Source organism: Poecilia latipinna, unplaced genomic scaffold (genome assembly GCF_001443285.1).
Source record: "Poecilia latipinna isolate Pla-1442-1.1 unplaced genomic scaffold, P_latipinna-1.0 Scaffold1237, whole genome shotgun sequence".
Lineage (NCBI taxonomy): Eukaryota > Metazoa > Chordata > Actinopteri > Cyprinodontiformes > Poeciliidae > Poecilia > Poecilia latipinna.
In genome coordinates, this window is record NW_015113853.1 from 100,663 (window position 1) to 116,086 (window position 15,424).

A 15,424-nucleotide genomic window follows, 5' to 3' on the forward strand; every position below is an offset into this window, starting at 1 on the left:
AAAAGATGAGACTAAGAAAAGTGAGAAAAGTGAAAAGGATAAAACAGAGGAATCAGGTGAGAAAGATGCCAGGTGGTTTCAGTTGAAGCCACAAAGTGATTTTCATGTCAGATTTACTTAATGTGATTTTAAATCAACTTTAATTCAACTTGTCACATTTAGCTCAATTTTTTTTACCTTGATTTAAACTCAGTTTTATGGAATAATATAAATATTTATGAGATTAAGGCCATATGTTGATATTATGTGGATTTATTTATGTATTTACACTTTATTTTATATTTTTGTTTTGTAAGTAGTAGAACCTGGTAAAAGAGAGGAGGCTGAGAAAAGAGAGACAAGTGAGGGTGATAAAACGGAGGAATCAGGTGAGAAAGATGCCAGGTTAATAATTTTCATGTCAGGAGAGTTTGCATTATTTTAACTTCAGTTTTTATTGTGAAATCCAGATTTAAAATGTATTGGTTGTTTATTAGCTTGTTTCCTTAGGCTTTATATGAAATCCAGTTATTACTTACAGCATATTTTTTATAATTAGAAGATGGTGGAAATGCTGAAGATGGAAACAGAAAGAACGAGAGTGCACCAGAAGATGAAGATTCTGGTGAGCAATAGACAGAACAGTGACGGCATTCCTGCCTGTTTGGAGTTATTGTAGACATTACAGGAGAATAAGTGTCCATATTGGAAGGTTTTCTGAAGTATTTGGGAGCGTGGAGGGCAGCAGAAAATCCAGATGGTTTGTACATAAACCACAGGTGAGAGACGGGTAAGAACAGGTAAATTAAATCATTCTTCTGCAAAGCAGTTACATGAATCCTTCGCCACCAGGTGGCAGTGTGGGCAAACCGGTTCAGGATTTATTGCAAATGCACTAAAATTACTTGGTTATTTTATATTTCCTGGGGTTTTTGTGGCTTTTATCATAACTTAAAATGCATTTAAAAAACTTAAAATGCATTTAAAAGTAGTAGATTATTTTTATTTTGACCTACCAACTGGAGTTAATTACTGTCAACTGCTATTAAGTTGTTCTTGTATGTTATCATCACCCTTATAGTAAGTATTTGTAATACTCTGCAAATCATTTTTTAAATGAATGATACAATGTTATTTGGAAGCTTTGGGTTCATACAGTTACTTGAAAGCCTTGAAAATGCAATTAGGTGTTTTTAGGGCTTGGAAAGTGCTGGACTTCTCTATAAAGTCCTTATTCCAGCTGTGCAGGTTTATAATAATCTGTTTGATTAAAACCCTAAATTTGGAAAACATTATTTTCAGTTGAAACCAGATATTTTCATGAACACAATAAATAGACACCTTTTTTTCTTGCTGTCTGAAGTTAAATCCGACTAAACCAAACTTTTTCATGCCTTTGTGTCTCTCTATGCAAACTTACCGACAATGCTACAAAATGTGTAAGGAAACATCAACTTTTAAAATGTTCTTTACTTACTAATCAATAATTATTACATTCATTTAGCAGAAAGAAAATGTACTTGATTTCTCTGGATTGTTTTGGGTTTTAAATGTTTATTTAATATGGTTCAGTGAGTTATAACTGAGAAACGGTTTCTTGCTCTGTTGCAGTTTTGAACTTTACCCAGACTCTAACGTCTCTGATGTTGTTCCTCTGCACTTTCTTCTCTAGATTCTTCTCTTTGCTGTTGTTAATCTTAACTTTGATTAAGATTAGGATTCTGTGTAATCCTCAGTAACTCCTATTTTATTTGGCAGTTCCTTTAGCTCCAGGGTTTATAATTATCTGTGTTTTCTTGGGAATGTTGTTTTCCACACAGAAGTTTATATAGTCCGTCACACACGCAGTTGTTTTATTAAACTTTATTTTCATAATTTTGACTTATTTTATTCGATAACAATTTCGTATTATTATGAATTTTTTTCCTGCATTATTCTGATTTATGATAATGCGACTTTCCGTAATATTGGGACTTTAATTATGGGTCATTGCTTTTTTTCTCACATTATTTCTGCTTTATTCTTATAATATTATGACTTTATGTTGTATGACTTATTATTAAATTAATATAATTTTTTTTCTCGTATTGTTTCGACTTACCGTCATACAACTTTAATCTGATAATAAGGTAACTTAATTTTTCCTGACTTTTTTCTCACAATATTATAACTTTTCTTGCAATGTAACTTTATTTCCATCAATGTTTTTCTTACTAAGGCTCTAATGCTCATAGGAAATATGATTATATGATGGAAAACTACATTTTTCTGTCCTCATGATATATTAAAATGATGCTCTGAAACATTTTAGTCTGACAAGAAAAGTAAGAAAGATGAATATAAAATAAAGCAGTCAGTTGTCTTATTGTTGAGCAGTTGTGATTTTTAATCCTGATCAGCTTTACTTTCTTATATTCCTTTAAATTTGGTCTTGATCAGATGTTCTCCAGGCTCTTTGGAGTCTGGATCTTTAGATTTAAATCTGACATATTGCCCAGCCCAACACTTTCCACCATCTTCCTCCACTTGCAGACAGATTTGTGAAAACATCTGGACTCCATTTGTGCATGTATCTATCAGACATGCTTAAAAAGAGGAGAAAACATAAAGATCCAAATAAATTCCCATTAAAACCAACCATTTGCTGAGCAGTGCCTGCAGTGCTGCGGTTGTCCTGTAGGTGTCAGTGTGGGACTGTGCCGACTCGCCTCCATCCTCCTGATTGTCTCACCGTTGGTCTTTGTCATCCATCTTGTTGCACCTCGTTTTCAGGAATGAAAGGAATCAAACTAATTCAGCCTGTTCTTCCACATTTTAAAGAGTTAGTGCATGTTTTTCTTTAGCATCTTATTCAGAATACCTGAGTGTCGTCGTTTGGGTCGTGTTGGTTTGAGGAAAGCAGAGGCTTGAATTTTCTTTATGTTTCCGTTGTTTATTCTTTGAGTTTTAATGGTTTCATGTCACTTCCGCATCTGAAGATGTTCCATTGACAGCCATGAGTAAAACATCTTCAAACATTTTGCATGTTTTACCTGAAACCAGGACATCCTTCTGATTCTCGAACCGCTCATTTGTTTAGGTTCATTTATTTTTCCCCGAGCACATTAGGGAAGCCCAGGGAATTACACAACATGATACATGTGAGCTGTTTTGGTTCATGGTGACTCTAGTGAATTTTTTATTTTTTTATTTTTTTTATTTCCTCAGAGTTGTTGTCTATGCCGGCAGTAAAACGATTTTCTGTGTCGTTTGCAAAGCATCCGACTAATGGTACGTCTGCTTCTTTCAAGTATTTTTCCACTGCACCTCCCTTTGTCTCGCATGCCTTCAAACTTTTAGTTTTTTTTCTACTTTGGATATTTTTTTATTTTTTATTCCACATGGCCCTCCAGCATTTTCAGGTTTCCGTTATTTTGTTGATTTTCTACCAAATTTTTCTTTAATTCATTCGCTTTGGACTCTTATTTTTCTAACACTGACATTCTCCGTCTACCAGGGTTCCCACTAATCCTTCATTTTAAGCCTTATGAACAAATGTTGGGAATGTCAGCATATTTTCCAAAGGTTGTTACAGAACAATTTTAATATAACTGGAAACATTTTACTAACTGTCTTTGTAGAGCCATGCAGAAATCCTCCTGTTGCTCATTCTTGCTGTAACTGGAAACGTTTTTCCCGCCTGGCTGTTGTTAGTTTGTTTTTACGGTTTCCCATGGTTCCTGAGGTTTGAACCAGGATTATTTAAGGTGTTTTCACACCTGATAGTCTGGATAAACTCAGTTTGATTGGGAACCAGAGTTGCAACATTTATTAAATTTCCAGCTGCTGTGGTTCTTTTTCTCTCTGCTCTGAGTCAAACCAACTAAACTACTTGAGCAACTCGTCCCCCTCCTCTCCTCTGGGGGCGCTGCATCAAGAACCATTGAAGGAAACAACACAAAAACCTCTGAAGAAGACACTGAGCGCAACTTCCTTCTTCAGGAAATGTAAACAAAATGGAGTGGCGTCAGATTTTAGCTGTTGAAGGATTTTTCTTTTGTCTTTGGCTTAATATCACGAGTCATTTCTCCTGCCAGCAGTAGCTTAGTGTATTTGTTTTGGTTGTCTTTACCCAGAATGCCCTGCACTGTAGTCTGCCTCCTACTTTTGGAACGGTCTCCGGTCCGCTTGCCGTTCACATTTGCACCAGAGTTCACTTCAATCAAACCCAGACCGAGGTTTATAGGCGGATTAGAGTTCACATTCAAACGAAATGGACGTTCTAATCAAACGAACCAGAGTTTGATTAAAGAGAACAGGGCTGGTGTGAATGCCCTCTTAATGTGTTTTTGGTAACACTTTATTTGAAGGGGTGTGCATAAGACTGACATAACACTGTCATAAACATGAACGAGTCCTTATGAATGTCTGACTGTTGTCATGAAGTGTCATTCGGTAAATAATGACACTTTTAATGCAAAGTTGCTTTAAAAATTGCATTAAAAGTCCATTAAAAGTGCCAACTTTGCATGATTTTGTAAATAATGACAATTTAATGCAACGTTGGCATTTTTAATGGACTTTCAATGCAACTTTTAGAGCAACTTTGCATCAAGAGTGTCATTATTTACCGAAGGACACTTCATGACATCAGTCATAAACATTCATAAAGACTCGTTCATGTTCATGACAGGTCATGGTTATGACAGTGTCATGTCAGTCTTATGCACACCCCTTCAAATAAAGTGTTACCATTTTGTTGGACTAAAGCATATAAATAATAGAGTATGTTATGTTTTTTAAGAATGAAGATGATGTCACGCAGCTGGTTAATGTGGCAGATTTGGATAAGTTTTTCATTTTTATGTTTGTTTTTATTTATTTTTACTATCAAGTTTCCCCTAACTTCACTGACATGGTTCCTAATAATGGAGCAGAGCACGAACTGATTAAAATAAGTCGTTTTGTAGAAATGAGACAGTATTTGAGTTTAAGCAGAACTAGGTTTTCTGTATCATGGAAATAAGCTGTTTGTGTTATAAAGTCTGGAGGTGATGTTTGCTGTGAACAGGTGCTGAAATACATTTAATCCCCCTGAAATGTAACACATTTTGACTTCAAACTAAACACTAATAGTTATTACAGAACTCTACTTCACAGAAGATTGTTACATCAACACAATTTAATTTAGAAAAACTAACACGCATGCTTTGCAAGACACAGAGTTTTGTGCTACTTTTGCCGCTTTGCTTTCCAAAGTGTTGATTTTTGACTTCAGTAATAATCATTATTTGAAGATGCCTTTCAAGTTCTTTTTTGACTGAGGCAAAATTTTAACTGCAAACTCTAGTAGTTTGTTGTGCATCCATGTGAAAACACAGGAAAACTGTCTGTGGAGCCGATTTCATGGGCGAACATGTGCGAGGTTAGGATGATCAGTGACCACGGTGTTGTTTTTGGAGATTTTTAGCCTAGCGTTGCTTTAGCCATGCTCAGGATGCTTTTTTTTTAATTTTATGTTGTTTATTACAACAGCATCACCCCCTAGTTGTGCAGCTTAGATGTTGCATGCATGTCAAGGCATTTAATATAGCATATATTAGGCTGCTCAGCTAAAAATTAGTTAACATTATCATTAGTTTATTAAAAATTTAACTCGAACTCTGAAAAGTGTGAAGAAAATATACTATTCCAGTTGAATAGCTAAATTAATATTTATATTAATTTCCATAAGTATTTATAAATTAATATTTATGGAAATCTTAGCTAATAGATTTGTATACTTGGCAAAGATTTGCTAATATTGACTCAGAGCTAAAAATTAGATAGAAGCTAAATATACAGCTTCGAGCTAATATTTAAACTAAATATTTAGTATAAACTGAATACGTAGTTTGAAGCTAAATATTTTTGCTTCAAAACTTCTGATCTAAATATTTAGATTGCCACTTCTGGTTAATGGCAAGTGAATTTGTGTATTAGTTAAATATCTAGCTCTGAGCTAAATATTAGCTTCAAACTAAATGTTTAGTTAGTTAGAAAAATATTTAGTTTAGAGCTAAATGTTTAGCTTCAGATCTAAATATTTAGTTGACATTGAAAGTCACTTGCCAATAAGTGGAAGTTGCCTGCCACCATAGAAGGCGGTTTTATTTTGGTAGTCCACTTTCGGTTATTGGCAAGTGACTTGGATTATTAGCTAAATATTAGGTTGAAGCCAAATATTTAGCTTGCTAATTAAATATTTAGTTTGATATTTATTCAATTCAAAAATACACAATTGATCCCAAAGGAAAATTAGATGTTGCTGTAATTCATATTAATTTAAACAAATTCTTCAACTAAATATGTAAATAACTAAATGAATAGCAATAGCGTTTTGAAAAACTAACCCATTTTTTTCCTCTTATGACCGGCTGAAAGCCAAGGCATTGCTGTTATGTCACTTTATAGTGTAAATTTTGGCATTTGAAGAAAATTCTTTTTTTTTCTTTTTTGTTTTTACAGCTTTAGTGTAACTTTTTCTTCACTTTCCATCGTTTGAAAACACATTTCATAACATTTTTATTGCATCTTGATACAGAATAAAATATGCAGTAACTTTAATGTTGGTGTGAATGGAAATAAAAGCCATTTTAAGAATTTTAAGTACGACTATCCTCTCCAATTTAGCCCCTACTAAAATCTTATAAAAATACGTAAAATAATTAAAATTTGAATAATTTCTTCACAGTTTCCATGATTTTAAATCAAAGTTGTTAATCATGAACCTCAGGTGGGAACCCTGTTTTACATCCTGCATACACCTGTTGCCACCGCCTCATCAGTCATTGTTCAGCAGCGTGTCTGTGTGTGTGTTTGCATGTAATCACATTGAACACACACTTGTTTCCATTAGGCCTGTCGCAATAAATAATTTGCATAATAAATTAAAATGAACTCAATAATTTCCATTGGCATGATTTATCGGTTTTCTCTTTCTGTCAAAAACTGGATGATAAGTTTTCAGTCTGCTGCTTTGGTCTCAACTGAACCTTTTTTGAAGAACAGTTTTGTATGCAGAGATATTATAGTTCATTTAATTTGATGTCTTTGTTTATGTTGGACATTTAAGAGTGTTCCAGTTTCAGTGATAAATGTTTTTTAGAATTTAATGTTTATTGATCTTTAAGAATATGTTCTTACATTTTTATTATGCCATTAACATTATATTACTTGAAAATGGTCTCAGAACTACGATATTCCAATAACTTGTGGGACAATTTATCGCCCAGTGGAATGTATTGTGACAGGCCTAGTCGCCATGACGATTTATAGCAACATGCCAGGATTTAACCCTTCTCCTCTGTTCTCTGCCCCGACCGGCTGAATCTGTAATCCTCAGACAGGGGAAGGGTTAAAGGTCATCCCGTTTGCTCTTCTCATGCTTCTCTGTGTTGTTGCTTTGGGAAAATCCAGATTTCAGAGCAGAAAGGTGCAACTATGTCCTCTTATTCATATTCCATTTGGTAGTTTCTTGGTTCTGCTTGGCGGATTGGGGCTGTTGTTCGTTTTTAGACAGAGTAATTGCTGTATTAAAATTTTTTTTGGTGGTTTTGTGAGTTGTTTAGTGCCTGTGCAGCTGATAAATCCTGAAATTGTCCTGTTGTCACTGACGTGTCATTCACCGCAGGGACACAAGACGACTCGTCCACCGTCGCATCGTCTGCGTCCCACTTGTGCAGTTGGACAGGTACAGCCCTGACCGGTCCTGCTGCTGGTTTGTGCTGGTATTAACACGTCCACGGGCCATGTGTCATTACCGGGTGGCGTCAGGCAGTCTGTTGATGTTTTAACAACCCTGGGGGAAGTTTGGGCTTCACTGGTTCCCGTAGCTGCTGCTGCTGCTGCTGCTGCTGCTGCTGCTGCTGCTGCTGCTGCTGTGTCTCTTGCTCCTTCGCGGTTCTCGTTGTCCGTCGTCGGGTCGCTCGGTTCTGTCCAGAGGCTGCAGAGGAGCAACGTGTCGTTTTCTGTGCCTTGCCTTCAGCTTCACTGACACGCTGGGCACTTCCCGGATGATTTGCTGCTTCTTCTGATTGTTGGCTGTTGCTGCCGTTAATGAGAGCAAATCCCTCACACACACGGTGCACCACACTAAGGTTGGGCGATGTGCAACGCTTGTCCAACCGACATCCGTCCATACAGCAAATGACAACGGCCGACATGTTCACACAAAAGACATTTGGGCTTTTTATTTGGATGGAACAATTTAAATGGACATAAAAGTCCAAAAATTGATCAAGTAGTTGCCAAAAAATCCAATGGCTTTAACTGGATAAAAGATATAAGCAAGGCAAAGGACTGAAAATAGGGATGCACCGATCACTGCCAATACTGATTTGGAAGTGAAAAGTGAATACTGGTTTAAAATGTGTTTTTAAACACAGACATAAATGGTGCTGAATTACACATTTATTTGATAACTGCACAGTTTTAAACACACCAACAGCTTTACAAAGTTGGTCAAATGGGTAAGAACAACTTTTTACAGTGAAATTAAGAGTAGAACAGCCAATGTAAAATAAAAATAAAGAATGGCGTTCTTAGAGCACAGAATTAGACTGCATAGATCTGCCCTCATGGATCAGGCACATTGTCATGATTCCCAATCTAGATTTTTTTTATTTTCAATATTGGGACACAATCACCAAGTGCTGCAGCTCCATCAACCAGCTCTGAAAAACTTTTTACCAGCAGAAATTCGACTAAATGCCGTTAAAAACTGTTTAAGATAATTAAAAATGGTTAAAAAACGATTAAATACCATTAAATAGAAAATGTGTTAAAATCATTTGATTTCACAAGTTGGAGAAAAACACACACAAGTGCATTTTCTGAAAAATTAACCACCTGCACATCAGTAAATCCACGACGTAAACATGATCGTTTTTCTTATCAGTTTTTCTGAGTTTTGTCCAGAAGAAATAGTTGTTTCCTTTTTTCTTCTTCTTCTAATTCTGTCTAGTTTCCATACATATTTATTTTGAACTTTCCAAATTGCTCAAAAACGGTCTTAAAACTAAAGGCAACATTTCTGAAAAATATTTTACATATTTATTGAATCCGTCACCAAGTCGTGACGTTACAGTTTGAGACGGGTCATCAAGCTCTGCTGCCGTTTTCAATCTGAGCTACTACAACCGATTCTGGACCAAAAACAACCAATCAGAGCGAGGAGGTGGGTCTTAGTGCTGTCAATCACAGTATTTGTGGCGCTGCTCATTCTCCCTATCCTTTGCCCCATTGCTCTCTGCTACGCTGCAGCTAGCATAGCCTGTTGTGAAGGCTAAAGCTAGTTAGCATAGCCATGGACGCTGACGGCGGATAAATGGTTCTTCTTCAGCGGTGAGTTGTTTGCCGCCAGTAGCACATTTAGCAGCACGTACATGCGATCGGTGCATCCCTAAAAACATGGAGAGTATTCACTGAAGCTCTCCAGAAAGAAAAAAGCAGAAATAAAATGTTTTATCATACAAATGTCAAAATCCTTTTGGTAAGGAGTTTTTACGATAAACGGCTGCTTCCCGTGGATAAATTCGCCCAACCTTGCACACGCCTCCTTCCTCCTGTCTCATCTGTCGTACCTCAGACCTTCTCTCCCCCCTGAGCATCAAACCTTGTGTATCCTCTGTTCCCCCCACTGCTCTGTCCACTCGCTCTCCCTCTTCTTCCTCAGAGCCCGTGGAGGAACACCATGTGGCCCAGTTGTTGAGGTTTTTATCCACCGACCTCAGCTCGGGCCGCCGCCAGCTCTCTCTGGACCACGCTCTGGCCCACCACCTCCACCAGTGCTCCTACCACCTGCGCCTCTTCCGAAACTGGCTCATCTCCGGCCAGGACCCCCTAGAGTGCCTCCACGGTCAGCCCCAGGCCCCGCCCTCCTCCTGCTCCCCCGGCCTCTGATTAACCTCTGGTTTCGTTGGGACTGTGCTTGCTCTGTGGTTGACCCCCGTTGCTTCGCCTCCTGGTGTTTCTGCATGCCTGCCTGTTTCTGCTGCCGGCTGCGGCGGCCTGAGCCGCAAGTCTCAGCAAATTCAGCTCTGCCGCCATTTTACCACACAAATTACTGATTTTACTATAATCGCCTTGAAAATGCTGAAATTAATTATTTCTCAAAATAAGGAAACTTTACAACCATTTTATCTTCTATAAATACCAAATATGCAGAAATTTCCATCTGAGGATTAAATATTTTCACTCAAACTTGACTATAAAAATATATTTTATATTAAAAGTTATATTTTATTATATTGAAATTATACCAAATGATGTGATATTAAACTATTAAATTATGTTACATGAAATTATATTTTATAAAATTATGCTAATTATAATAAATGGTTTGACCCAAACATGACTATACATGTATATTATGTTAAATTATGATATTAATGTTATATTAGATCATATTTTATATTATATTTTCTTTTATTACATTAATTTATATCAAAATATGTCATATTAAAATGTTAAATTGTATTATGTGAAATTATATAAACTGTTATATAAAATTATTATTATTGTTCAGTTATATTAGGTTGAATTGTGATATTTGTATAAAATTATTATACAGTGTTAAATTATGTTATATATTGCATTATAGTATATAATATAAAATTATTTTGTATTTTAAAAGATACTTTTATGTTATTAACTTATTATATTAAGTTATGTTATATTAAGTTGTTATACTAGATTATATTTTGTGAGGTTATATAAATTCCAAATATGCAAATATGTTGGTTAGAATTTCCTTAAATATCATTAATTATAGTTTTGATCTAAATCTGACCATTATGAATAATGTATAACATTAAATAAAGTAGAAAAAGCACAAACAAGCTTATTTAATAGAAATAAAATGTTTGTACTTTCCGTCTCTTTGATGATTTATTTAGATTTTAATCAGCTAAATTCAGTTTGATTTATTTATAGAATGTAATTTAACAAGGATTATGTTAACCGGATTAGTTTTGTAGTGCAACCAAACCGTGTCGTAAATATTATCCGTTTGACTGGAATCTTCAAATTTTCCTCAAATTGCATCTAAAACCGTCTTTAAAAACGGAAAAATATTTATTCCTCCACATTTTCTTGATTCTTTTCAGGTTTTTAAAGGTTTTGTTGGGACTTTTTTACTTATTTCTGTTCAATCACCAGACAGATTTTGGTAATCTGCGTAACTGGAACCAAAGAATCGTTCAAGATGCAGAAACTAGCAAAAGTATTCACACCCTTTGATTCTTTTTCACATTTTGTGACCTTTCAGCCAGACACTTGGGTGGATTTTATAGAAAGTGGAGGATTTTCTTTCTAAATTAAAGCCTTAGAAGTTTGATGTGCATTTATACTTAGCCCCCATTATTCTGATACGCATAAATAAAACCCAGAGAATCCTGTGAGCCTCCATATGAATCCAGAGATGTTCACTGTGGTTTATTTTCCTTCCTTATTGTGGTTTGTTTATGTTGACTGCGGCTCCAAACATTCGTCTCCAAATGGTTCCAAACAAACTCTGGCGGTTTCGTTTATGGTGTGCTTGCTACACCATGGTGGGTTTGAGCCAAATGGCTTTCCGTAGCCAGGTATGTGCTGCATTGTGGGATGCAGTAAAATAAACTTTGTAAAATAAAATAAGTTTAGAGCAGGGTTAGGACAAGATCCCCTTTTTCTTTTTAATTCACTTAATTAGTATTATGCATTATTTTTGTTTCCTTGTTGCAACGTAGCAAAATGTGAGAAACTTCAAAGGGGAGTGAATACTTTTATGAACATCTGTAAGGAGCCTCCTAAACTCCGGGATAAGTCCAGATTCCTCCTGACCTAATGCTCATGTAGGAAGGTATGATCCCCACAAATAGCCGTTTCTTCATCTCAACATTTCGCCAGCTGGGCTTTTCTCTGATATAATTTCTTCCAAATATTGTTGATTTTGGTTGATGTGTTGCCTTCACAGAAGTTACTTGTTTTACCCAAAACCAGTAATGAGCGCCGCTAACTAAAACGATAGTTGTGCTAAACTCTAAAGCATTTTTCATAGATGTTCCCTCTGCTAACTCTAAAGCACTACACCAACTCTGTATTTGACTTAAACCAACGCTGTAGCACAATACATACACAGTGTTTATCAAAAGCTAATGCTAAAGCGATATACCAGCACAGTATTTAGCAGAAGCTAACTTTAAAGCACTATAACTATATTGTATTTAGCTTAAGCTAATGCTAAAGCACTATAGCAACATACTAGTGGATGCTAAGCCTAAAGAGCTACACCAACATGGTATTTACTGGAAGCTATTGCCAAAATTACACCAATATTGTATTTAGCAGTAACTAATGTTAATGCGTTTACTTCAGTTCCCTTATAAACTATATTTATATTTACATCTTGTTCTCTATTGTCTGTGTTTTTTTTTTATTCTTGTGTAGTTATTTTTTTCTGATCAGTTTAGTTAAAAGGTGATTTGGGGAAGAGAGGAAACAAAAATAATGTGTAAACAGTATACACCCATTTCAAAATAAGAGCATGGATATAAACATCTGACTTGGTCAGTAATCAAAACTTCAACACAAATGTCAAACCTTATTTCACTGAAAGTTTACAAAACATCCAAGTACATTAGCGCTTGAGAATTTATTTATGTACAGGAAGATAAGTGCGCTAAACGTTTTCAAATTTAGCTAAAGCATAAAACAAAAAATTATCTCAGCTATTAGCGCCTTAGTAGAAGATAGCTGAATAGCAGACAGCAGGAATACCAATCTAACATTGGAACTAACATAACAAAATGACCAACATTCAGGTCTAAAGAAGCTTAATAAATGAACAGAAACTGTCTTTATATCAAAGCAGACTGATGAAGTAAAACAATCAACTTTCAGATTCAGATTGATCTAAATCTGGAGTGTTTGTTGCTAATTTCAGTTTTATTTTGAGCATTTTGGTACTTTTTCACTCAAACTTTTATTTATTGAGTTTATTTTCCTCATAATGTTGAATTTTGTGCAACATAAAGAAAAGGTGGAGTGTAAAAATCGTCTGTTGTGAGCATGTTGGCACACAGTGCGTAGCGTCATACTGCAGCGGGTTGTGCTTTACGGATGTAAACATGCCTGAATGACGGCGCACGAGTCTGCAAGTTCCCAGTCCGGATTCAGACAGGAACCGGACCTACAGCTCGGCGCTTTGGCTCCTCTGTCCTGACCCTAACCAGCATGCAACTCCTGCTTGTTTGCTGTCTCTGTGGCGAACACCGGCCTAGTTAAAGCACCGTCATCTCAGGTTGTTCCGGCTGCGGTTTGATGAACGGCTCTGGTTGTGAACTAACCAGCTTGGGGAGCGTGTTGTCAGAGGAACAGGGACTCAGAGAAACGGTGGATGTTTATGTTTTTATTTTTATGTTTTTGGTTGGGGGGCTTTAGAGGAACCTGCTTGCTTTTGCAAACATATGGAGACCTGTTAGTTGCGTCCCAGTTTTCCGGGCATTCAGCATGGTTTTTTTGCAACTTGCCTGTGTGGAACCAAACAGAACGGGACGGCTGGAGATCGCAGACCAGTAGACAGGTTCCTGCAGCACCGTGTCGGGGGGTTTTGGGTGGGAGTTGCCGGGCCTTTTGGTGATGGACATCACCATTTTCCTGCAGTGTCGGGGTTTAAGCTGATGCGCCTGCGGGTGCCATGTGTCTCCTCTGCCGCAGGCTTCGAAGGCTGCTCCATGGTGCCCTCCATCTACCCGCTGGAGACGCTGCACAACTCGCTGTCGCTCAGGCAGGTCAACGAGTTCCTCACCAGAGTCTGCGAGAGCGCCGGGGATACGCACGCCAGAACCTCCAGAGGTCAGGAAACCTCGCCGTTCTTTTCAAAAGTAGTAGCATTAACTTCCTTCAGTTTAATTTGCTCTCTGTGTTTCCCCCACAGCTCTGTCGGCCATGTTGGGCGCTCACAATCAGCCGTCGGTGGACGCTTACATCCCTCAGAGGGTCCTGTCAACCTCCATCTCGCTCAGATCTCGCACCGACAGACCTCCATGGTGTGAGTATCAACCCCTCCTTCAGAACCATTTTCAATATGTTTATTATGTATCACATAAAATTATCTTACAACCATCTCTTCAGTCTCCACCAGTCAGGCTGTTTTGGCCAGTTTCTGATACCAGTTTTAGGTTATTACAGTTTCTCTTAAAGGTGACCTACTGTGCCTCATTGAACAGGTTATACAAAACATGTTCATTACATTTTTTTCACGTAATCATTCTTAGATGATGAGATTTTAGTCTGCTCAGTTCTGCCTATATTGAGCTGTTTTAGGGCGTCTGTCACTTTAAATCCTAGTAAGCTGCTTCTGGCCACGCCCCCAAACGGTTTGGTTGGTTTGACGCAGCGCAGAGTGAATGTGACTCCAAAGAGAGAAGTAAACCTTTTAGTTTGAATATTGCTTAAAGGGGCGGTATCATGTAAAATTAACTTTTTTTTTAAAATCTTTTCATCATGTCTTAATGTTATTTCCTCATCAGAAACAGATTTGGATTGTTGCTTTAATTCTTTCATGCATGTTTGAGAAATCCTTTCATCTCCATGGCAACCATTCAGTGTGTAAAACGCCTGGGTGGGCCTAGCCCCGCCTTCGAGGACAAAGCTCCTCCCCCACTCAGCTCCTTCAGACTAGCCAGCAGCATTTGGCTGAGGAGCTACTTCTCTGGTAAAAACGTTGTTCAAGGTTTAATAGAGGAGCCATGTTGTGATGACCAGAAACAGCAGGAGCTTCTTAAAGAGACAGTCTCAACATTTTTTTTACCATCTGATCATAGCTTCTTGATTATGTTATAAAATGGAAACTGTGACTGATGAACACGATGCCGCCCCTTTAAGCAGATTTTCTGTGTTTTCCGTCCCCGCAGACAGCAGCGGTCCATCCAGCACGGTTTCCAGCGCCGGCCCGTCCTCCCCCACCACGGCCGACACTTCGCCGCGGTTCAGCTTCAGCGACAAGGTGTTGCTCACCCCGCAGAGCAGCGAGGAAACCCATTCCTCCCAAAACGCCTCCGCCCAGCCGCCGCCCGCCGAAGTCCCGCTGACTCCAAACAACTCCCCAGAAGAAGAACCCGAACCTGAACCCGACAAGCAGCCCGACAAGCAGCCCAATGACCCAGAACCAGCGGTAGACAGACAGGAGGTGTCCTGCGGCGCTCTGGAGCCAGTCCCGGAGCAGAGGCCGGCCTGCGTGGCGCTGACGGAGCTGAGTCTGGGCCGCATGGAGGGCTACTGCCTGCCCGGGTCGCTGCCAGTGCTGCTGGAGCTGAGGGAGAGCAGCAGCGAGGCCGGGTCCAGCTCGCAGACGCCCCAGTCCCCTGAGGGGCCCGACGAGTTCTTCGACACGCAGGAGTCCGTGGAGCTGTGGACGGACAGTCCCGAAGACGCCACGCAGCCC

The 15,424-nt window shown here is 38.1% G+C and overlaps 1 protein-coding gene across 1 annotated transcript in view; it reads left to right on the plus strand.

The window, feature by feature from the left end:
- LOC106960855 (inositol hexakisphosphate and diphosphoinositol-pentakisphosphate kinase 2-like) overlaps positions 1-15,424 on the plus strand; it is a 68,936-nt gene that overhangs the window by 46,804 nt on the left and 6,708 nt on the right. Inside the window, exons 32-36 of the mRNA XM_015054208.1 lie at positions 300-368; positions 539-604; positions 13,696-13,833; positions 13,916-14,029; positions 14,895-15,415. Of these exons, the coding sequence (XP_014909694.1) occupies positions 300-368; positions 539-604; positions 13,696-13,833; positions 13,916-14,029; positions 14,895-15,415 (908 nt within the window). The remainder of the gene's footprint in view (positions 1-299; positions 369-538; positions 605-13,695; positions 13,834-13,915; positions 14,030-14,894; positions 15,416-15,424) is intronic.